General features: G+C 40.1%; 2 protein-coding genes across 2 annotated transcripts in view; both read right to left on the reverse strand.

Annotated features, from left to right (window-relative positions):
* ppp1r37 (protein phosphatase 1, regulatory subunit 37) overlaps nt 1–15,878 on the reverse strand; it is a 48,622-nt gene extending 32,744 nt beyond the window's left edge. Inside the window, exon 1 of the mRNA XM_061827385.1 lies at nt 14,308–15,878. Within this exon, the coding sequence (XP_061683369.1) occupies nt 14,308–15,028 (721 nt within the window). The 5' untranslated portion in view covers nt 15,029–15,878. The remainder of the gene's footprint in view (nt 1–14,307) is intronic.
* Nucleotides 15,879–18,704: 2,826 nt separating this feature from the next.
* On the reverse strand, nt 18,705–19,236 carry LOC133504606 (late histone H2A.2.2-like). Its single transcript, XM_061827027.1, has one exon. It carries the CDS (start codon nt 19,167–19,169, stop codon nt 18,753–18,755), a length of 417 nt encoding a protein of 138 aa, XP_061683011.1. The 5' UTR covers nt 19,170–19,236; the 3' UTR covers nt 18,705–18,752.
* Nucleotides 19,237–24,905: the final 5,669 nt, after the last annotated feature.

Consider the following 24,905-nt stretch of genomic DNA (forward strand, 5'->3'; position numbering starts at 1 on the left):
TAAGTAAGTTTTTTATTGAAAATTTTTAAGGTATTCTTATTCAGTGTTTAACTTTAATCCTCCCCCTCCCAGTATTTCTTTACATGGACTTTTAAAATGTAATATGGTATACCACGTGTTACATGCCATAAAAAAATACATCTCAAAATTGCAAAAATGTACTCTTAATTATTTGTGTATTTACACTCACTGGCTTAATATTTGCGCATTTAAATCAATATTGAATCAAATTGACTTGAAAACTAAAGATTTGATATTGAATCGAACAGCAACTAGAGAATTGAAATTTAATTGAGCTGCAACTTAAATAATTGAAACGTGAGGCTCTTAATATTGCCTCACCCTAATTGTTAGTCCATATTAAGCATTACGGTAACAAGCTGCGAGACCCCACCTCAAAACAAAGAACTAACAAGACATTCAACATATTACTTGACTCTTTTATTGAGAAGTCTGGCCATCCAGGGCATTGCCGCTGTGTAATCATAATGCATAATATGAATGATAGGGGCAACAACTTTGACTTCGTCTTTTCGAGTGGAAAATGGCATGATTTCAGTGGAAAATGCCAGGTGTAAATACAAAAGGATCTCATAAGTGTCAAGTTCTTTGCACCGTGCATGACTGACCCATGGTCAAGAAAAACAATTGAGTCATATCCGTCCTTGACAATTCACTTCACTGACGCAGACTTTCAAATGAGAAGTCCATGCTTGGAGCCTACTGGTATTGCTTTTTATGTGTCAACTCTATTTCCTTCCATTGAGGTGCGTTTCATGTTTGCATTCTGTAATGACACATTTATTCCGATAACCATGGGTAAATTTGAAATTCTGTATTTGTTACTGATAATTTATTCTTAGCCAATGTTTCATTTTGCATTGAAAGCTGTTTAAACATTTGCTTATAAGTATTGCAATAAAAATACAATCTTTTTCATAACTGAGGAATAATCACGTTTAACAATCATGATAAAGTTAATCAAAATACCAACACCAATATTGTTTTATGGTTTAGGTCAGGATTCAACAATTTCCATTATCTAGGGCAGTGAAAGGTGACACACATTTAACTGGTTGGTCAAATTCAGCTAAACATCACATGCACCTAAGCATAAAATAAGTTAATAAGTTTTCACTTAATGCATATCTTTGCGATACACTGAGGACGTGCTGTTATCATGCTAATATTTTTTAGATATATTGTCCAGGCTTAAAAGGTGCAATTTCTAATGTGTTTGTAGAACATGTAGACCTTTGCACTTATAAAATGTACAATAAAAGCTTTTTTTTTAATAGCAAAATAGGTCAAGGTTGCTGTGCCAACCATTTGACGAACATGACAGGAAATCCACGTCTATAACGTTATCATATAGGCCTGTATATTTTTTATTTTAGAAAAAGTACTTGTCTTTTCAATAAATGCCACAAAAATATGATGCTGCACACCAACCAGTGTTAATTATAATCAAGACAACCTAATGGGAAGTGGCCATGCAACTTATCAAAACAGCATGACTTCATTTAACTCATTTGTGTGTGCATCACTAGCAGACTCCCAACTGTAACATGATGACTGTGAATGTTCAGTGGACTCAAGATTGTTTCATTATCATCAGTGGATGCTTTTGTGGTAGCTGCTTTAGTTAACAGATTAGACTACAGAAGATGTATCTTATAAATTTTCTCAAGAGAATTGATTATGCTCAAGCCACTATACAGAGAAGTCTGTACAGCTAGACTGCTACACACTTAACACAAAAAGCAAGATGACCGCAGGAGAGTGCAGCCTAACTGCCTAACCTACAAGCCAGTGACCTTGACTTTAAATAAACAGCCACTAAACAAACACCTGGTTATACAGCGGGTAATACACAATTAGCAAACAACCTCCTTCAGGATTAACTCTGGTCTGCAGTAGAAAGTGATATATCTGCAAGGGGTTGGCCTTTACGCATTGATCATTTCTTAATTGTCTCTGATATCAAAGTCAATTACCAAAGAAACCAGTGCTGATTTGTTGTTCCATGGAAGAGATTGCATGTGGAACACATATGCCTACTGGAGTGTGCAACTGTTTTATGCTAATCCACTCATTCACAGATAGATAACTCATTCGTCACAACATTAACCCAAATTTCCACTGATCATTAGGGTTGAGTTTAGTTCACCACAGTAAGCTGTGGAATGGTAAACACTGAGCCATCTTGTGCTTACAGTAGAGGGTGTCGAGGTGGGATTGTGTCTGACAGAGAGCTACGAATCCTTGCAGGGGTGTCAAATTCTTTTTTTTCCAGGGCCACATTGTTGTCACGGTTTCCCTCAGAGGGCTGTTATCACTGTGAAACCATAAAAAACGTCTCATTATATTTACAAATAACATTTATGAAGTAGTTTTGGAATCAGAAATAAAGGCTAATGGTTTTTTCAACTATTGTTGATGTTTGGTAACACAAAAATGCTTGCAATATGTCAACGTTTTCATTTATGATACGATAACTTGAAATTTTGGTACAGGTTTGAACAAAAATCATGGAAGTTGAGCCACATGATTTGGCTTTGCAGGCCACATAAAAATCATATGGTGAGCCGGTTCTCGCCCCCGGGCCTTGAATTTAACACCTGTGCTTTATAGGGTGCTTTGGCTTACGAGTTGGTTTGTTTTGTGACGAAGGTTGGAACACAAAACACTGATATGAATTGATTCCATGATTCTGTTCAAGCCCCTCATAAATACTAACAAAAAAACCCACTGTTTTATTACCTTATTTATGAATTTTAAAACAAGAGATTACAGCACAGTAAAGAATTAACCAGTTTGTGCATTTTGTTTAATACAGGCATCCTGATAAACTGTTACAACTATTTCATAAGATGCAAGAATAGTTTTTCCACAAATTATACTGAATATTTGTGAGTATTAGGATTGTCTGTCTATATATGTTGCTGCACAATTTGTGTTCTAATATCTGTTATCTAAAGTGGGAGGGAAATTTTGGGGGTGGGCTGAGATTAAATTGTACATGTGTCCGCACCATTCGAAATGTGGGATTCCGATTAATATTGTGGCTGTGGAGTAAAAATTAAACAAATAAATTAATGAATTTCACAAACTTACGGAGGCAGTCATTTTTGGCCAATATCGTCCTGTGCTGTCAACTGAAATTAATATCACAGATCACCTAGCGAACATCACGTGGCCAAACCAGGAAATCAAGATATCAGGCTCCATCTGTAAATTGAGATAACTAAGAGAACTATAGATTGATAATGTGATGGTTTGGACAATATTCTAGAAAGTTTGAGTTCAAACTATCATTTATTCATTGTCTGGATTAAGCCAAAAAGTTGAATTCAAGCCAGCCTCAACAAGGTTAAAGCACGACAGCCCAAAACAACAACAAAAAAAACCTCAAAGCACTGCAACAATAAGCCAAACTTCATTAGCACACCACGGATGCCACGAACCATTTATCTTGTTAGCTGTCTCAATGTTGGCAAAGACTGAGGTGGGCAAACTTTTTGGCTCAGGGGCCACACCGACTTTGACTGAATTTGACAGGCGAGTAAGGTCATAAGCAGATGCTTACATACTCTATGTAAAATAAACCAAAAAAAAAAGCCAATGTAGTGTGAACACTTGGATTTACTTTTAATGGGAGCAGTGTTGTTTTTTATCAATTTATTTTTGCCTGTGCATCAAAGTCTAGTGTGAGTTTTGTTGCGGCAATTCTCAGAACAGCAGCTGTCAAATGGCAGGAATTTTACTTATCCACTACTAAAATTTTTTTAAATAAAACATTTCCTTAACTGTATCCCTTACTTGAGAATGTACACCACACAAGTTAGTTAACTCAAGATGAGCCAATAAATTACTCCAAGTGTTTAAATAGGCACCTTCGTGCAAAATTGACATGACAACAGAACAGTACACTATTCCTAGTACACTTCTCTAGTCTTATGCAAACACAGATACACACACACACCATTGCTTCCACTACCATAATTTTGATGTGAACAGCAAAAAACTGTGACAAGATTACGCAACAGTTTAACTAGGAAGGCTCCAGTCCTTGACCTCCATGACCGATTTATGACAGCGCACATTAGGACGACCCACAATGCATTATACACATAGCACAGCAGTTAAAACTATATTATTTGTGTAAATAAAAAACAACAACACATTTTACAAAAGAAAATAAAGATAGTGAAATTGTGCATTTTTTTTTACATGACGAAAAAGCAGGCACAACATATTTTGGTACCACTGAGAACCCAGATCAATACAAAACTCAGTATTTCTCCAAGTGGCTTAATAACTGTCACTTGCACTTAAGAATTCTATTGACTGTGTGGAATTGTTTGTTGATTAATCTCTTTGAGCCACTGAGGGGAAATGGAGCGCTCATCATGAACATGATGTGGTCTACGACTGCAGTTACTACTAGCTGCCACGTTTTCCTTCAACTATTTCTGATTATCCCATTTATTACTTGAGTAATAATATAAAAACGGATCTTGCTCTATTAAACACATGGATGCAAGATGCCGGTATATACATAGTATATATGACTGAGCTTGTAGGCCATGGCTTTAAAACATGAGACCTGGCCTGGTGAGTGATTTGGGCATCAGTGAATAAGAGTTTAGAGTTGGCTGGCTGTAAATGTTTGTGTGTTTGGTAACTTGGCATGAGTTATAGCCATTAGGAACTTGTGTAGAATTGGGCTTTTAACTGGTTAATCAATAATTCACCAAAAACTCACTAAAAAGTGATGGTAGGATTTAATAAATACTTCAATACATTATCTAATGTAAGGGATCATAATCATGGTGTTTTGGTACAGACTGCAATTCATCTTCCTTGTTAAACATGAAATAACCCTACACTTAATACATTTTATTTAATGGATTTTGCTTTGACATTTTTTGTAGTTGAATTATTTGATCAATTGGAGCAGCCCTAAAGTTGTCTATGGGAAGCTGCGCTAGCACCATGCTCTATTTTTAAACGAAGGAGGTATTTAATGTGCAATGAATGCATTTGTAGCATGTTAAAATATTTGTTGTACAAAGCAGGTCCACGAGTGGGAGAGCAAGGAATTCCTGTTTGACGAGTGAGCAGAAAGGCCTACACAGACGTGTATGATATGAGAAATCACCGTTAGACATTTGAAAGAAAGAAAAAATTCGATTTTCTTTTTTTAATCTTTCATGTGTTCTATCATGCAATGTTCTTTGGAATTTGTTTCCAGGGAAAATGTGTTGAAAGAGGACTCTCAGTCGTGTACTTTTGATCACACAAAGTAGGCCAATGAAACACTGAAAGGTTATCTTTGCACAGCAAAAGCACATTGTTTAATGGGGAGTGGTTACAATAAGAAGGTGTAATTTTAATGCTTTCCGCAGAACAAGCTGAACCAACCAGTGCCACTGTAACTGTGTGTAACTTGGTCAACAGCCATGACAAATAACGTCTCCGGTCACAGAGCCACTAATAACCTCGTGCAAAGTAGGGGGTTTAACAGGACAAAGCATTGCATTGTTTTATGTTCATGTAAATACTTTTCAGAGACCACCTATAACTAACACGTCTACTAGTAATTTGCTGGGATAGGGTATCCTACTTAATGATTTAGCAAAAAAAAGTCCAAGGTGGCTCAGCAATATTCGAGATGACCGCTATCTCTGATTAACAAATGGCACAACACTTGCCTGCAAAGTGATAAGTGCTTTCATAAAGTACACGGTTCACTGATCAAATACTAAACACAACTGCCGCAGAGTGAGAAGTAGGGTAGTGCAGTTTGTTGCCAAGTACAGTGGTGCCCTGCGGGGGCTTAAAAGCTAGTCAAGTTGGGAGATTGACCAAAACTTTCTGATAGAAATTTGTTTTAAAATATAATGGTAAAAGTAAGTTTCTTTCGGCTTGTCCCTTTCGGGGTCGCCACAGCGTGTCATCTCAGATGAACGCACATATTTGACTGGCACAAGTTTTACGCCGGATGCCCTTCCTGACGCAACCCTTCTCAGGGAGTGGAGACCCCGGTGGGATACGAACCCACAACCCCTGGTTTACCAAACCAATGCTCTAACCACTGAGCTACAGGGCCTATATATTAAAATATAATGGTACACAATTTATATATGAAACTGTCAATGTGGAAGTCAGTGCACCTCACTTCAACAAGCAAAGGATTAAATGCTTTCTGCTATTCCCTTTGACTTTTGTGGCTTTTGAAACACTTCTAAAAGATGGTGTCAAGATAGGATTGTGAGAAGAATATCCACCTGATGTTACCAGTGTCCAGTTACGGTAGTTTTTGGCAGACTTAGCAAAGAGTTTTAGTTTTCATGACACTTGTAGAGTATTGCCAGTAGGCATTAGTGATGCCACCGTATTCGGTTTATCTATTTATGCTAGTGAGACATAGCAAAGGACAGAACAAATTTATCTATCCATCTATTAGATGGCAGTAAGTACATACAGCAGGTTGTTGGGGTGCCATGAGATTTAACAATTATAAATTACCGAGATGTGCCTTGGCTCCAAAAAGGTTGGAATTTGTTGCTCTGGTTCGATCATGTGTTCAACAGGAAGCCACGTTTACACACAACCATGAGCGTTAGCGCTAGCTTGCTAAGCTACATAACGTTTTGTTGATGTCTTGTGAGGCGTATTGTATTAAAAAAAACTAAGTGAACAAATTTTAAGCACGCCTTACATGAACGCCCTCTCCTCTCCTGAGCACTGGTAACCATCAAAACATGCTTTTTCCCTATTTTCTTTTTGGACAGTTTTAAATTAATCACTGGTTCTAAACAATTAATTGATCATCAAAATAGTTATCATAGTGAATAGACATCAGTTGCCGATTAATCTTGACAGCTGGAGTTTGTATCCTGTTGTAATGGTTGCTACACAACAGTAGAGCAACAGTGAAACAACAACTGTCTATTAAGATACACTTAGAATGCCACAGGCGTGAGCATTTCACGGAAACGATCGTTCCGTTACCGTGTCGTTACCCAGCCTGAGAAAACACGGAACCAAAAGGCCGTTTCCCAGATCTCAGGGCTTACTTTTAATAAAATTCGCCCACATGTGGAATGTAAAACAAGTTCTCAACCAAATACAACAATCTATATAAAACGAACCTACATGAACCCCTTTATTTTTAATGATTAAAACGCCCAGCTTTGTCAGAGTGGTTTACAAACGGCTACGCATGCGCAAGGTCAAGTTATTCATATCCGGGTCTCTCAAACGCTAGTCAAACATGTCGGTTGCTAAGCGTAAAAGACAAGAGACTGTGTCCCTAAAGACGTTCCAAAAGTGGACTATATCTGAAGAATTTATTGCCGGAACCAATGAAGAAGGTGAGGTGATAAAGCTGAGGTGCAGAATATGAATATAAAATCGTTTCCCACCGTTTCCCAGGACAAAAATCAACGGAACCGAAAGATCGGTTACCATACTTGCCGAAATCCTCATGCCTGATGCCACATCACATGAGGTAATAAACGATATAGTAAGGCATTTATTTCTAAAGATTTGCAACAATTCTCTGTGGCCAAATGGATGTGGTATGATAATTTAATGAAAACACTTATCCCGCGTTATAGTGTGCACTGCCATACACACTTCCGCAATATTTTATAACTGGATTAAGCGTGGGTTGATTGGTCATGGCTAGGGAGTAGGGAGATGGTATGACCAATGCTCTGAACGTTATTAAGGACACTACACACCCCAGTTCGCAAATGTTTGAGCTCGCAAAATCTGGAAGGTTGTGCAGATGCACAAAAGCAAGACCCAACAGACTGAGGAACAGTTTTATTCCAAAAGCAATGACCACCCTGAACTCCCATCTTTACTCTAGCCACACTATTAATATGAAGGCACGCTGATTTCAACATCATAAAGCAATACATTTTATGCATTCTATTTTACACACCTATTTTGTTTAATTTTCATTTAGGCAAAATACGTGCACAGGGCGCGCCGTGAATGCACGCGTGGCTGTGGAGAACCTCGCCCCTGACATATATATTACGTGGTGTAAAAATCTTAGGTTCGGCACGAATTTTTAAAGTCGGTCGAAAAATCAGAACCAGAAGGGTTTTTTTTTTTTTTTTACATCTTTTTTTTTTAAACCTTGCTTTTATGTATTCACTGATACATGAGAAGCTCTCCAATTTCATTGTACAGTGGCATAATAAATGGTATTCATTCATTCAACTGTTACACAAGGAGTACTTATTTTTTACATTTTGTATTTTTTATACATATTTTATACTGAAGTGTTTTCACGCGTACACAATTTGTCTTGGAATAAGAGATCTGAAAAGGGTTGTCTTTCATAATGGTTTAGTAAAAAAAAAAAAAAAAAAAAAAAAAAAAACAGAACTAATGTAATTCAGCACACTTTTGCTCACAAGCAAAATATAAAGCTCAGTTTGACGGAGCAAACCATTTGGGGTGTCCTGATCCGGTCTTTGAGATTGGAAAATGGTCTGGTGTCAGCAAAAAAACAGTTTCGGATTGTACTGGATCTAAAATCTTGGATTTTTCCCCTTTATGCAAACAGTTCATTCCATGCCATGCTCTGCTCCAGCACTTATATCCAGCAGGACCAAGATGGCACCCAAAGCACATGTTCATAACTACTTGCTAAGGCGCTAACATAGTAGTATTTTTTGCTTGAAGTCTTTTATTGACAGTAAAGGTAAAATAACCTGTAAAAATAAATATTAACACCAATTGGATATTCAAATACATCACAGGCGTGTCTTTTTTAATGTTCAGAAAAATCGCAAGCTCAAAGCTAAAACACCATGGATGAGCTAATTAAAAATTAGCATTGAACTCAAATAAATATTGGTACAGAAATCCAGTAAAAAATAAAACCAATATTACGCTCCAACTATTCTTCAAACTGTGGGGGAAAAAAAACAAATTCTGTAAGAAATATTAGATTGTGATTACCTTAATCTTTGTTGCTCATTGCGTTCATCACACTGCCCCTCAGAAGTCAATACATGTACACTAAGAACAGGGAATAAAACTAAACGCCAGATGTATTGCCACCGCACATAGAGAAACCAAATGCTGTTCTCAATCATATATTGACAATACCTAAATTGGACTACTGAATTTTTATTGAGGTTACTTTACATTGTTTTGATTTTTTATTTAATCTATTCAAATAGAGAATATGCATATATTTAAGAGGTGGTTGTGGTGCAATATTAATTTTTATTATTATTGGTGCCATTTAAGTTATTTTTCTGTTTTCTAATGCCAATTTTATTTATTTCATTCAATTGTAGTTCACTCCTATCTTTAAAAGGTACTTTATGCAACCCTCCAGTTAATAATAAATGGGCCAGCTTTTCTCACATCTAACGCTGCTGAATATTATCTGATTGAGTAGTATCACGCAATGAAGCCTTTTGTAAAATTCCATAATACAAAATACGAATTGTATTTATAATTATTGCTTATTTGGATTGGACCAATACCGGTATCAAGAAAAGCTCAAGCCTGCAATATTCGTAGTGGATTGGAAGTGGAAAACCTTGGATAAGGACACCCCAATGAAACGCATACAGTACATGAAAATGTACTGAATCATGGGCCAAAAAAAGTACTCGCCTACTTGTAGTCGTCGTGGATGCCAAGTCTGGCTTACTGGCTAAGACTGTTTGTCGTCCAGGTCATGATTATCGACAAAAGGTTGTATTCAGGCTACTGATCTTCTCTTGCTTGTTGATGTTTGACTTTTAATCCAAAAGGCCTTTTCACGTGTAACTGCGCGGGTAGCAGACGAAACGGTTGAGGACATGTATTGAGAAATGTAAACTTTTATTCTAATCTGAAGACATTTTTTACCCTCACTGATTTTATGTAACTTATACTAAACCTATATTTCCCAAAAGCCCCCCCCCCCCCCATAAAAAAAAAATTACTATCTAATTCTTGGTCCGTTAACTCTGGGTGAAGTTGCCATTCCAAAACGATTTGGCAGACTGTCATTTTGATGGAAATCTTGTCATGTTGCCACTAAATGCGATGGAATTTCTGTCCATTCATTTGAGGTTGTGGAAAATGATATTGCACCTCCAAGCTATCATTTTGCTGCAAACTGAAGCATCACAAGTTGAAAAAAAAAAACCCCTGCCAATACAAGTTCCAACAGCAAAATAGAAACACGATCCTTGCGGGCAGACTATTGTTCTTCCTTACTTCAAGTTCAGCCAGCATGTCATTGTACCTCCCATCTATTCATTCATTCATTCACCATAGTAATCTAGAGGTGCACTTCTTGAGTTGCATGGTGAACAGCTACAGTAGCTATTTATTCAGCTCTGTTCTTAACAGTGATTCTTTGGGGGGTCTCCAGACATTTTTATCTCAGGTACAATTAAACATTTTTTTAGGAGAAAATAAAAATAGAACTATAAAGAAGCTGATACCCGACTAGTAGAAGAAGCACATGGATGGATAGTGAATAGCTGTCCTCACACTTCATTAAATATTAGCGGTAGCCTATTACAGAGTACCAAGAGAGGAACTGTGGTACTGCATCAGGGTTCCGCACTGAGCCCCTTCCTGTTTGCGGTAGTAATGGATAGGCTGACAGACGAGGTTAGACTGGAATCCCCTTGGACCATGATTTTCGCAGATGATATTGTGATCTGCAGTGAAAGCAGGGAGTAGGCGGAGTAACAATTAGAAAGATGGAGTGCATGCACTGGAAAGTAGAGGAATGAGGATTAGCCAAAGTAAAACAGAATATATGTGTGTGAATGAGAGGGGCGAGGAGCAAGGGTGGACGACTTCAAATACTTGGGGTCAACGATACAGAGCAATGCTGAGTGTTGTAAGGAAGTGAAGAAACGGGTCCAAGCGGGGTGGAACAGTTGGCGGAAGGTGACTGGTGTTCTATCCGACAGATGAGAGTCTCTTCTAGGATGAAGGGCAAAGTTTATAAAACAGTGGTGAGGCCGGCCATGATGTATGGATTATAGACGGTGGCTCTGAAGAAACAACAGGAAGCAGAACTGGAGGTAGCAGAAATGAACGACCCCTAACGGGACAAGCCGAAAGAAAAAGAAAAAGAAGAAGTGGGAGCCTATGGGTGCATCACATATCCTGGATCAACCAATGTCTTGTGCATTAATAAATTTTTCATTGGAAAATGGTTAATGAGCATGAAAAAAAAGGGAGTTTGAAGTACTTTAATAAAAGCATTTAAACAGAACGAATGACATTATAATACAAATTAATAGAGTTGAATGTTCCAAAAGCGGATTTGGAGTGCTGCGACCAAAAGATAAGTGATGGCAAAGACAAGCGATATGGTGACAGCCATATAAATGGTTTTAATTATACTATACTGTGGTTTACTTAGACTGAGAACTGTCTAGTGAAATGAGAGACCTCAATTTAGAAGTAACCCCACTTACAAGTTATCAAACTTGTATTAAGATGTGTCAAAAATTTGACTTACAAGCGCTAGATGTTGCCTAGGGAGTGAACAGGTTTTTGAAGAAAAAAAAATAACCAAACTGATATTACTGCATCTTATTGACCAGTTCTGAAATCTTCATATACGCATGTATTTCACACTTCGAGGTGCATAATGTACGTATGAAATCCAAACGCACAAACTGTTTAATTCTTTACATTGTATTCAATTATGTTATTAAAAGTTCTTGTAAAAATCCTGTTTGGAGCTATTTCTACTTAAAAAGAGTTTTAGAAATGGATTAACTGCTTTTCTATTCATTTTAGTGACAAAAGATGATTTGAGATATGACTGTTTAGAATTACGAGATTCTCCTGAAAATAAAGTCGTAATCAAGGACCAACGGTAAATGCAATTAAAATCTGAGAATAAATTGTGTTGCCTTGATCGCACACTGCCTTGTGTGTTTGCTAAAATATCAGAAATCTTGGCTTAGTAAGTGGAACTAATGATCAGTGATACATACTGATTCTGAATTCAAACGGGTTCTGACCTAATAGTATCAGTGGGTTTCTAAAAAAGGCTGGTAATGTCTCACCCATATCACCAAAACGCCACTTCCTTGAACACTTTACTTGACTGAGCTGTTGTGGTTATAAACATGCCTCACTGGGATCAGTAGCTGTTCAGTCAATTGATAAGCACCACAGTTAAGGCTGTGCAGTGTCCGGCATCAACATCCTGGACCAGTGCTAACACGAGATCCAACAACACATCAAACAGCATTGGTATCGTGCCCGGTAGATGGTATCACCATCTTATCTTTCAGTTTCTCTATGATCGATCAGTCGATCGATACAATTTAATTTGACCTTGCGTTACTTGTATTGAATGTCATTAGACTGTCAAATGACTGATGTACTGTAACGCTCAAGAAATACATGCCGGTTTTATATTCTATTTGTCATTTTGGGCACACGGGCACACGAAGCAGGTTTGGAAGAAAAGACCTATTGTTCTGTCACACAGTTTATATTTTAAGTAAAGAGAAACTGGTGTTTGTTCAAGGGGTGGGGATGTGGCGAGGTGGTGCGTTTGTGTTTCCAAAGCTCACAGTGGCATACAGTAAACAGAGGCACATATGATATACGACGATTGCGCAAACAAACTGTATCACGAAGAGTTTTAGCAGGGATCTAAAAGGTAGTTTGAATTGTGAACGTTTTTATCTTTTTTGGTGAACCTTCTATATGTAAAATATTTCAGGACTTCAGGGCTCAAACCTGTTGCCCTCATGTTTCTGTGTGAATTTTGGACTCACCTTTCACTCTAATAATTTACTTACAACATTTTTCTCATTACCATTGCAACATGACCAGTTTTTTTCCTCTGAACATTTTCTTTCAGTGGTTTGCTGAAATTTTCATACCACGTTGCAACATCATTTTTTCTTCTAAGTAGTTAACTGGAATTTCATTGAAAACAAACATTTGGATTTTTATCTCTTAGCAGTGTGAACAAATCTCCATAACGTGACTTTTTTTCAAGTTACATTCTGACGTTGTTCATGTCTGACTTCCTTTATGTAATATTACAACTGTTTTTTTTCTTATAATGTACTCACTTTATCAATTTGACATTTCTGTAACTTTCTTAATATTCAAGATGTTTTCTCGTGACCGCATGACTATTGTTTTAATCGCTTTTATTCTTTTAACATTACTGCTTTCCCTTGAAACATTTTGACGACGTAAAATTACCACTATTGTATTTATATGATGTAGTTGATCCCATCTCGCTTTCTGTTTGCTTTCAGTTTACCTGTTACGGACACGTGAAGTCAAGCAAGTTGTTGCCCTACTATTTCATCATACTACAGAAATAAAACCCAACCGTGAAGCCATTTCTGTATCCTGCCCTTTCTATGCACATGAACGCTGCACAGCGTAGTCAGACGTGGAGATTGCGCAGATTGCTGCAGGCAATAGTGACAGGCTGTGGCGATTCTGCTTCCATTTTCATGCTGTCCACATAATTACATGGTGCCCCTTCAAATGATAAAATAAGTTTGCCGTGTTACCCGTTTATGAGAGCACAGACCACTGCACACCTTGCACATTACGTTGCTCAATGCTGCTTTGGAGATAGCGCCACACAATTGACGTGGAGTTGTCAAAAAAAGCCTCATCTTCGAAGGGGGACACCGAATCATGGCTGACATCTACTTCACTGCTCTCCCCGATGCATTCAGCTCATTAGGTCTCATATGTTCATCAAGAAAAAGATATTTTGAGACGTGTATCTTTATCGTTTTATTATCACGAGTATTTTAGACATATTTTGGCAGATTGTCGTAGCTGCTAGACACAGATTGAGACGCCCACAGAGCAAGCCAGCTCGGCTTGGTGCCACTTGCTTTATCCAGAGAAGCACCGGCCGCGGCGTTTTGGGCATTTTGTTTTGATGACAAAAGTCTTTTGACCGAAAACCTAAAATGCACCTTTTGTAAATTGTTCAGCGACTATGACTTGTCTCTCACTGCATTATATCTTCCCCTCCTTAACTGTTGGAACTAATTTTCAGAACAGTATTTACCAATTCCTTCTCATTACATATGCTCAGCCTTTCTTTCTCATTTGTACCTGGAATACACAATGGTCACAGCGGAGTACATTTAGATCTAATTCATTTCACATGTGGGATAAAATGCTGGTGCACTCAGAAGCCTGTTTGTGCAGGCAGACTGAACAGGTTCAATAGATAAGCGGCTTCACACATATTATGCTAAAAGACACACACACACGCACATACACACACACTGAGAGTATTACCATGTCTCCAGGGGTCCTTTGGTTCCACTGCTCCAGAAACAATGTCGTCATCTGAGGGAAACGTCACTCTCTTGCCAGTCAGTTTGTGTTTATCGTCCCGTTCCTCCACCGTGGGGTACAGCACGGCGTGGTCCGTACCAGACGGCTTGCCCGTTTGCTGTGCGTCCGACTGGCTTTCTGCCTCACTACCAGCTGGGACAACTTGACCGGAGGGCTTCGAAATACCATCTGATAGCGAAATAACAGTAGTCGTCTCAGCCTCCAGCACGCCGCTCTCGTCCAGGCTAAGGTCCACACCCATGTCCATCTCCCCGGAGTCGTCTTCTTCCTCCGGGTCGTTAAACATTACAGGTTCCGCGTCTGTAGAGTCCTTCATTTCATCCACAGGAGCGTTGTCCATATGATCCCCATCATTGGGAAAGAATGAGTCAGTTGTGTTTGGCGACCCTGCATGGCCACTAGTCTGTCTATTGCCATTGACCTCATCAATTTTTAGAGCGTCCTTCACCTGGCAGTTGTCCCCCACGGCCACCTGAAGGTTGTCAGTGAGCTGTGGCATGGTTTCGGAGGGGACCACGGTCTGCCCATCGACATCGGGGTCCGGGATCAACTGAGAAATGCGGACAGGGTCCGTACCGAAGGAAGTGTTATGGTGACCATCGTCCATACTCGTTTTGGTCTTGACATTGCACAGCTCGAGACACTGCTCTTCGATATTCATGTTTTCATGTCCAGTTAAACTCGAAAGCCTTTCAATCTTACCATACAGCCTGGATGGACAAATTAACAGGGATATGAGTTTATAGGCTGCAAAATTCTCAAGTGGACACTTCTGAGTATTGCTTTCTGAATAGAGGACTGCTGTAGTGGTAAATTATAACACAGAAGTTGCCTCTGTGACAAGTGCAATAGCAATAGCAGTCATTGAGCAAACTTTTTTTTTGACCAAACGGGAATGGATCAACGTTGACAGCAGTATTTTAGAGGACCGCCGGCCAGTCAGTGCGCTTCCATTACACCGCATTAGCCATGGAGCCGTTTTACAGTAACGAGCTAAATCATTCGGATGAACTACGTGAGCCGAACTGCAGTTAGCTAGCGTGCTACAGTCGAAGCACCGCAATGACACGCAGGCCCGCGGATGCTCGCATACCTGCCGCGTCACGTAGCACCCCGAAGTCCATTATTTAGGGCGTACAGAAACTAAGAGTTAAAGTAGTCTCACTTCGGGGGTCCGAACACTCGACTCACATCACAGCGCCTCGAATGGCAACACAGGCGGCTGGAAAAGAAACAGGCGTCACATAGAAACACACCGAGTTCTCCTCAGCATGTTTCCGTGGGGTGGGGGCAACGTCCGTCCCAACCCGACACCTGCTTTCGGTTCTGACTATTATTCGCTTTCTATAGGAAGGTATGCATCCAGTAGGTGGAAAGTACAGTAAGTCGGACGTGTTTTTGTCTAACGCGACCATTCGCAGGCAGGCAGGCAGGCAGCTAGCTCGTGAAAGTCCAACAACCGTTTGTTGTTCACACGTCTGACGTCAGCGCCTCGCACCATCCGGGCTGCGTTCAACACACGCACTGTTGCGGAGTGTTGCTAAATCCAAAAACATCCACAGAGGAACACAAAAATTACACACGTTCACAATTTTATATATATATATATATATATATAATATATATATATATATATATATATATATATATATATATATATATACACACACACACACACACACACACACACACACATAGCGAGAGAAGTACATTGAGTCTGAGATGTCTTTAAGTACAAACGTAAACATTTATTATTCCTCTCTTTTATAGTCAATAAGGGTCAATATCACAATTGCCTTTGAGATGTCCCAATTTCACCCAAAAATCTGAAATTTCTCACTGGACTTCTCTTTCACTGAATTGAAGTCCCTGTGAAAGAAATTAAAATAACTTCTCCATTCTCTGTAATGCTTAAACCCACGAGGGTCACAGATGTGCTGGAGCCTATCCCAGTGAAGTATTGGCAAAAGGCCACCTTGAACTGGTCAGGAGGCTTTTTGTAGGGCAAAAATAGAAACATATTCACACTCGGGCAAATTAGCCTTCACGTTAACGTTGTGCATGCTTCTGAAATATTGGAGGATACCAATGTACTCTGCGAAAACCCAAACAGGCGCAGGGAGAACATTGAAACGCAGCACAGGAAGGTCGGAGCTAGGATTTGAACATGACCTCTGAACTGGAAGGCAGTTGATGAGATGAGAATGCTTTTGACGTGTCTTGAGAAGCTCATTTTGAAAACTCCAAGAGTGAACCACGTTGAACCAGCAGGTGGTAGTACAGTCTTCAGTTTTAGACTACTGCCTGAACTCGGATTTTTATAGTCCCAAACAAACAAAAACACTCATTTAAATGATACACTGCACGATGAAGCAGTATACAAGCAGGAGCACACTTCGTGTTCTGATTCTTTTGTTTAATGACTGTTTGTAGTCTTGAAAGGGGCAGTGTTGGAAAGATTACTTTGGAAATATATTAATATTATATACAGTGCCACTATTTCAATTACTCTCAAAGCAATTGCCTAATTACATTTGATTACATTTTGACTGCATTCCTGAATTTTGAATGAATGCATCAACAGGACTCTTGGCTGTTCCCCTCTAGAAAATAGATTAAAACCATAGATTATTTTGTAATTAAGCACATAGTAGTTGTTCTTTTCACAAATAATCTGATAGAGCATGAGGAAATGTAAACACCATAATGAAAAGAAACAAAAGGAATTTTTGTGTAAAGCATCTGAAAAGCATGATACCATGGTGACCGAATACCAAAAGTCCACAATTTTGAGTGTCATTTTATGTACCAAACCAGATAACTGAATGTTCCAATAAAAAAAAAATAATTATAAAGATCAAGTTCTTTGTTTTCAAACACGTACTGTAAAAAAATGCTTTTGCAAGTATTTTTCCAGTATAACAAAAATGTTAACAAAGGTAATGTCCAAAAGCACTGTATTTATTACATCTATATTTCTACAAACAACCATTTGCACTGACACTCACACCTATGAGCAATTTAGAATCTTCAATCAACCTACAAAGTACATTTTTAGGATGTGGGAGGAAAACAGAATATCCAAGGAAAACACACAAAGGCAGGGCTGGGATGGGATTTGAAACCCGGTCCTCAGAACTCTGAAGCAGATGTGCTAACCACTCCTCTAGTGTGTTGCTGTAATAGACTACAATTACATAAAATTTGTCAAACTATATAATCTCATGTACTCGTGTGTTTAAGAAGCTTTGAGTTACTCAACATTTTAGAAAGTAAAGCAACCTTGACTGTATTAAATTAAACAGAACTGATCTTGGGAATCACAGCACCATCTGAGATAGTGACGCCAGATAGCAGCGCGTTGAGCTACACGTGGGTCTTCAGCACCACCAGCGCGATTATGGTTTTTAAAATTCTGGTGGAAGTCAGGGCCACACTAGTAGATGGGACAAAATTCAACCCAAAGCTGATCTGCACTGTTTGCTTACAGACGAGGCATCTGGCAAAATGACAGAGAAGGTACACAGTTATCCCCTTAATTGTTTGGAGAAAATGGAAACACTAATGGCAGCACATTGTGGGTACTGGTTAGAGCTTCTGCCTGGCAGATCTGAGGACCAGGGTTGGAATTCCGGCCCCACCTGTGTGGAGTTTGCATGTTCTTCCTGAGCCTGCATGGGTTTTCTTCCGGCACTCCGGTTTCCTCCCACATCCCAAAAACATACAACAAAAATTGGACACTCTAAATTGCCCACGTGTGTGATTGTGAGTGCGACTGTTGTCTGTCTCCATGTGCCCTGCAAATGGCTGGCAACCAGTTCAGGATCCACTCCACCTCCTGCCTGTTGACAACTGGGATACGCTCTGGTTTCCTCCCACATCCCCAAAACATGCACTGATTGGAGATTCTAAATTGCCCTGGAGGTGTGGTTGTGAGGATAAGCAGCTCAGAAAATTGAAACACTTTTGGAGACATACAGTACATTTAAAAAGGAGACTCAAGAATCTGGTTTAACTTTTAGACACTTACCTCTTGATTTCCCTTTGAGGTTTGTAAAGTTTTATTCACATCTCCTGATGTGAGGTTAACAGTTGCCCCAGACCACCTGGGTCTGTGTGGATGGCTCCCACAGAATTATGTACATTGCTATGCATTCATGTGGGTGCATTTTTTTTTGTACAGTTCCTGCTTTAAAAAAAAAAAAAAAAAAAAAAAAAAAAAAAAAAAAAAAAAAAAAGTGTAGTACAACCAATTCCTCTATTTTCTGAGCCACTTATCCTCACGAGTGCTGGAGCCTTTTGTATCGTTTGAACACATTGAGGAAAAACTGCAAAACTAGAAAATTATAAATTTTATTGTATTAAAATTAACTGTACAAAATCTGTTAAAATTCTTGTGACTGGACATCTTTAGCAGTGCTTTCCTCTCTTGGGGTCTTTGACTTTTTGGGAAGGAGCGCCACATTGATGTTGGGGACCACGCCGCCATCTGAAATTGTGACTTGACCCAAGAGCATGTTGAGCTCCTCGTCGTTCTTCACCGCCAGCAGAATGTGGCGAGGGGCGATGCGCAGCTTCTTGTTTTGGCGGCTGGCGTTCCCTGCTAGCTCCAAGATCTCGGCACATAGGTACTCCAAGATGGCGGAGAGGTAGACCGCAGCGCCATTGCCCACACGTTGGGCGTAGTTGCCCTTCCTCAGCAGCCTGTGGATGCGCCCAACTGGGAAGGTGACGCCCGCTCGCACAGACCTGGAAACTGTAGTTTTGGACTTTGGGGCGGCAGTCTTTCCTCGGCCAGACATCTTGGAACAGTGTGGCACTTTTGTACAAAATGGCAGACTGACAAATCAGTATTATCACCCCCCCCAAAAAAAAAAAAAAAAAAAAGTTGTGTTTGCACATCAAGACACTGCTTGACGAGCTTGCCAACCGTCATCTGATCCATGAAATGTGCCAGTGCTTCATTTTGACAAGAGTCCAAGACAAATAAATTCAGTCAGATCCCAAACATTACAAGGCTTTCAACTAGTTTTTCAGAAGGAATCGTCCAGATCAGCATCATTAGTTAGCAAGCTATGCAAAAAGTAAAAAAACGTTAGAGTTTACCAGTCAAAATTCTAGTGCATTTTCAGTTAATTCTGAAAGTCTCCAACTTTGTGAGTACTATACTAAGAAAACTCGTGATCACACAAACTTTACATCACAAGCCACATCATAGTTGATAGTTATAAATTTAGGAAAGAACATGAATAAGTTTCTAAAGGGTCTAAAAGTATGCAATGGCTGTTTTTGACATGCACACATTGTTCCAATAAAGACAACCTTAAAATTGTGCAATTGGTGGTCAATCTTCTAGTTCTACATACCTTTTCTGTGGCTTCAAAATACAAAGGACACAAGCACTGCAGGCTGCCTTTATGACAGAGCAACAGGAAATTGTTAATTGATTGACTGATTGATGACACCTACCTCTTTCTCACTGCCAATCAGGAGAACGACCTGGGAAAAAATTTGCATTTTCTTCTCAAACTTTTCATCCAGTCTATGGACTCATACCACACACACACACACACACACACACACACACACACACAACACACACACACACACACACACACACACACACACACACCACACACACACACACACACACACCACACACACACACACGGCAGCACGGTGGATGGTAAAGCGTTGGCCTCACAGTTCTGAGGACCCGGGTTCAATCCCGGGCCCGACTGTGTGGAGTTTGCATGTTCTCCCCGTGCCTGTGTGGGTTTTTTCCGGGCTCTGTTTTCCTCCCACATCCCAAAAACATGCAATATTTGTTGAACACTCTAAATTGCCCCTAGGTGTGATTGTGATTGTGTGTGTGGCTATTTGTCTCGATGTGCCCTGCGATTGGCTGGCAACCAGTCTGTGGTGTACCCAGCCTCCTGGCCGTTGACAGCAAGGATAGGCTCCAGCATGCTCCGCAACCCTTGTGAGGATAAGTGGCTAAGAAAATGGATGGATGGATGGATGGATGGATGGATGGATATAGTCACCATGGTGGCTCAGCTGGTAAAGCGTTGGCCCAACAGTTCTGAGGTCCCATGTTCAATCCCGGACTCACCTGTCTGGAGTTTGCATGTTCTTCGCCGTCCCTGTGTGGGTTTCCTCTGGGCACTTTGGTTTCCTCCCACATCTATCATTCTAAGTTACCCCTGAGTGTGACTGTTCAGGGTGACAGCTGAGATAGGCTCCAGCACTCCCCATGACCCTTGTGAGGATAAGCAGCTAAGAAAAGGATGGATGAATAATCATTATTTTGACCACTAAAAAGTCTCATCTTGAGCCTATTCCATCCTCCTGCTCCAATGCAGCAATATTAGTCCGCTTTGCCCTCCGCCCATGAGTGTGACACGGAGAACACACAGAGACATTTGGACTGCGTGTATTAATTTAAAAAGATGGCGAAGGGCCAGTCACAGAGTATCCAGAAGACAAATTAAGTGGGGACCTTCCCCAGTAGGGCGTCCTTGGACAGATTGGATGCAAGGAGGCAAGGATGCACCCTGGAAGCTGTCACATGGCCGCTTTTAATCCTCTATCTTACTACCTTTGGGGTCATTCAATGTTTAACATCTTGAAATGGAATTTTTTCAGCTTTTGGGTTTTTTGCTCGTTTCATTATGGTTCCTAATTTTACTGTTGTCTTTGGCTAAACTAAAATTACATTAGCATATGGTACATTTCATTCTACTGTTCTGTGCATTATTTTATGCATCAGTGTAGTTTCCTGTCAATCAATTCAATACATTTTTTAATTGTATTACAGTTTTCATTTTATTTTAGTCTTGTGGTCCCATGAATTTAGGTAACATCATCCATCCATTTTCTGAACCGCTTATCCTCACGTGGGTCACAGGAGTGCTTTAGCCTATCCCAGCTGTCAATGGGCAGGAGGCGGGGGACACCGTGAACTGGTTGGCAGCCAATCGCGGGGCACATGGAGACAGACAGCAGTCACACTCACAATCACACCTAGAGGCAATTTTGAGTGTGCAATTAATGTTGCATGTGTTTTGGCATGTGGGAGGAAACCGGAGTGCCCTGATAAAACCCTCGCAGGTATGGAGAGAACATGCAAATTGCACATAAATGGGGGTGGAATTTGAGCCCCGGTCACAAGGACTGTGAACCAGATGCTCGAACCAGTCACTGTCACCGTGCTGCCGCATGTCTTAGTTTTCCAATCTGAGGTTTGTCATCAATCAGACAAAGCAGGTGTTTCTCCTGCTCCTCCAGAGACCACTTTTGGAAAAAAACAAGAAGTCCTGAAGAAAGGCCTTCTGTGTTTATTAGCAACAGTAGCTAGTAACACTGTGCTTTGCCGCCGCAGGCTGATGAGGTGAGATGACGGGGACAGCGGACGAGAACTGTTGAGCGAGCCCATTTTACACTCCAACTCGAGACTGACCGCAAAAGCAGACGACAAAGTCTCTAGAAAAAATGTCTCATAGGCCAAAAACATCACAAAGGGTGGACACTTGCAACAACTTTCGTCTTATCTCCCAGGAGTAGTAAATCTGAAAGTGGCGGCTTTTACGAGGATTGCGTTGCTACGTGCAGTCTTTTCTCCGCTTTATGGACTTGTACCACAAATGTGGCAGACTCGATGGATGAGAGTTTGCGATACATTTGGGTGCTGAGCGACAAAGTCGACGTTCAAGAACGACTCCAGTCTTGCTTTGAGATACGAGTGGCACGCTCTTAGATCTGTTGATTTTTTTTTTTTTTACTACGTGGGAATTTCAGCCTCTGAACAGTAAATATTAATTGATTTCTGTAGTCCGTCCATGAAAGCAGACAGTTACATTCAAAGAAGACATTTGCGAACACCTGCTTTCACTTTGGAAACGAATGATAACATTTTTTGCCAGTTTTCCGACATGCTACAGCCTAAATCACGACTTGAATCATAATCAATCTGTATAAAAGCTTATTCTGCACCGTCAACTTAAAATAGTGTCCCATTTTTCAGTAAAGGAATAAAAATGTAAAACATATATTGATCAGATTCCTTGATTAATCGATCAACCATTTAAACAATTATTAAAAAAACAAAAAACAAATATGGGCGGCTACACTGTGCAGCTAGCTGAAAACTGCACTTCAGTACTTCCTCTGTAGAAATGCACTTACTGGCATGTGTTCACTTAATTTATCTGACAAGTATCCATTTATCATCCGCAGTACCGGTCGTCACGATAATGATGCTGAGGGTGCGGGAAGAGGTGCCTGCTACGTCTGGCTCAGCTTGTAATTTACACCTAATACGGAGACGATGAAGACGTCCACAGCTTTGAGTAATTACGAGTGTGTAATATTTATAATCGCACAGAGATGGTGGGAGAAAGAAAAGGAAGTGTCAATTTCTTCAGATATCCATCAAGCTGTAAGATGAGGACACTTAGTAATACATTCTTGTAAGTTGTTTTCTTTCTAAGATATGGTAAAGTGATTAAAAAAAAACAAAGTCTCTTTTTCTGGAAGTAGCCCTCCCCGTTCTTCCTATTTCTGGAACTTCTGAACGGTGATCAAGAATAGAAACGTTTGATAGATTTTTCCACTCCAAGTCTACTTCCTGATCCCTGTGGCTGCAAACTTTTATCCTCTCCGCTGGTACCGCATCAGATGTGATGGATACCATATGTCCGTACCACCGTGTCAACACCAGCAGGGGGAGGCGTCAAAACCTGTCATTTGGCACTGAGCATCCCCGGATGGGGTTGGACCAGCAGAAGGACATCATCACGTCATCAGAAGGATGAACAACAAAGACATTTTCCATCATTCCGCCTTCCATCCCACCTGTACATGACAACCCTCCCTCCTTTCCTCAAAACCATGTTTTTCTCCCCTTCCTCTTTGGGTCCAAAGTGGCGCATAATCGGCTTGATTGACTTCTGATTTCAAAAAGGTTTCCCAGAGGAAATGAGGAGTAGTGAAATAATCCCACGTCCTTTTTTGAATGCACAGGTGATGTGATCTTTTATATAGCCTTTTAATCATTTCTTGCCATGCAAATAATAATAATAAAAAAGGTAACTACTATAAAATGAGGGTAAATAAAAGTAAAATAAAATACAACTACTTACGAGGCATGTGAAGACATCTTCTGGCCAGGCACTTAAGATAAAAACCTTCATACAGATGTAGGAAAACACATTATTGTTCAACGTAACCAAGCTAAACCTTTTGACAGTAACTCCAAAAGCGGCAACAACGCTGGCAGAACACCACACCTTCAGTGAAGCACGGTGGTGGCAGCCTTGGGCTTTCTTAAATTTGAGCTAGTGCTTTAGACAAGCCAGAGAGAATTATGAATTGTTTCGTTTAGTAGTAAGTTAAAAAAAAAAAAAGCAGGAAAAGCTTTCGAGATCATCTAAATTTAATGTGGGCTTAAGCAGAGTCACTTCAAATGGAGGTATGTGCTGATTGTCATTTTCCATTTGAATGTTAACTCTGGTACATTCTGAACACATCCCATTTATAAGCGGGTGTGCACACTTGAGCAACCACATTAAATCAGTATTTCAAAAAAAAATCTATTGGGTTGTACAGGAAGGGAACGTTTTGAAAGGGTTTATTTTGGTCTCATTTTTTTATACCACAAACGCCTCCCATTCGAATGGGGTGTGTATACTTTTTATCTGCACTGTGAATATTACATGGGAGTAATTGCTCATATTTTACAGCACAGCTTGAGTTATTTTTTAATATAAGTGCCATTTCATGGTCAATAATTGTCATTGCTCTTTTGCTAATTGCTATCTCTAGCACCCTTGCAAAACATCAAGAAAAGACCCTCCACTCATAGGGGACAACGAGTCTCTCTAAATCGGACACACCAGAGGACAATCCAAAGGGAAGGTGTTTTTTTTTTCGCCGCAAGCAAATCTAGCTAGCTAACTGCACATCGCGATTGTAGCAGTTAACCCCTGCTGATGATGAAAAAATGTTTCTTTCCAGGGTCTTTAAAGAAAAACACCTTGGGCCATAATATGCCTGCTGTACACTCACGCATGTCTTTAAATGTGAACTCCCACGTGTGTGATGGTATTTGAGGTAGTTTCCCCGCATTCCCAGCCCTCCTCCTTCCTTGAGATCAGCTGCGTAGAGGAAGTGGCAGTCCTGGCATGGTTCTCTCGCCACGTGTACCCCACCCGCAGAGGTGGCCCAGCTCGCCGTGTAAAAACAAAATAACAAAACAAAACAAACCAAAAAAAAAAACATTTCTGGAATCTGGTTTATGTTTCAAGAATTGTTGATTCCAAGATCCCGCTCCCCTCGTAAGACGACAGGCCGAGGCGCTCCGCTGGCTAATAAACACCGTATATTGCTCCATTTCACAGCTGGACTTTCCTCCAAATGGCGATTCTTTTGAGAAGAGGAATTCCCAAGCCGTCGCTCAGGATGTTATGACATGAGTTCCGCTGGTTGGATCCGTGTGTTTCGCATAACATATCAAAAAGCATGCCGGCGTGCCAAAG

The sequence above is a fragment of the Syngnathoides biaculeatus genome, chromosome 8 (genome assembly GCF_019802595.1).
Source record: "Syngnathoides biaculeatus isolate LvHL_M chromosome 8, ASM1980259v1, whole genome shotgun sequence".
NCBI lineage: Eukaryota > Metazoa > Chordata > Actinopteri > Syngnathiformes > Syngnathidae > Syngnathoides > Syngnathoides biaculeatus.

Coding starts and splice junctions, on each gene's coding strand:
- LOC133504606 (XM_061827027.1), bottom strand. CDS start 19,169: ATGTCTGGCCGAGGAAAGACTGCCGCCCCAAAGTCCAAAACTACAGTT.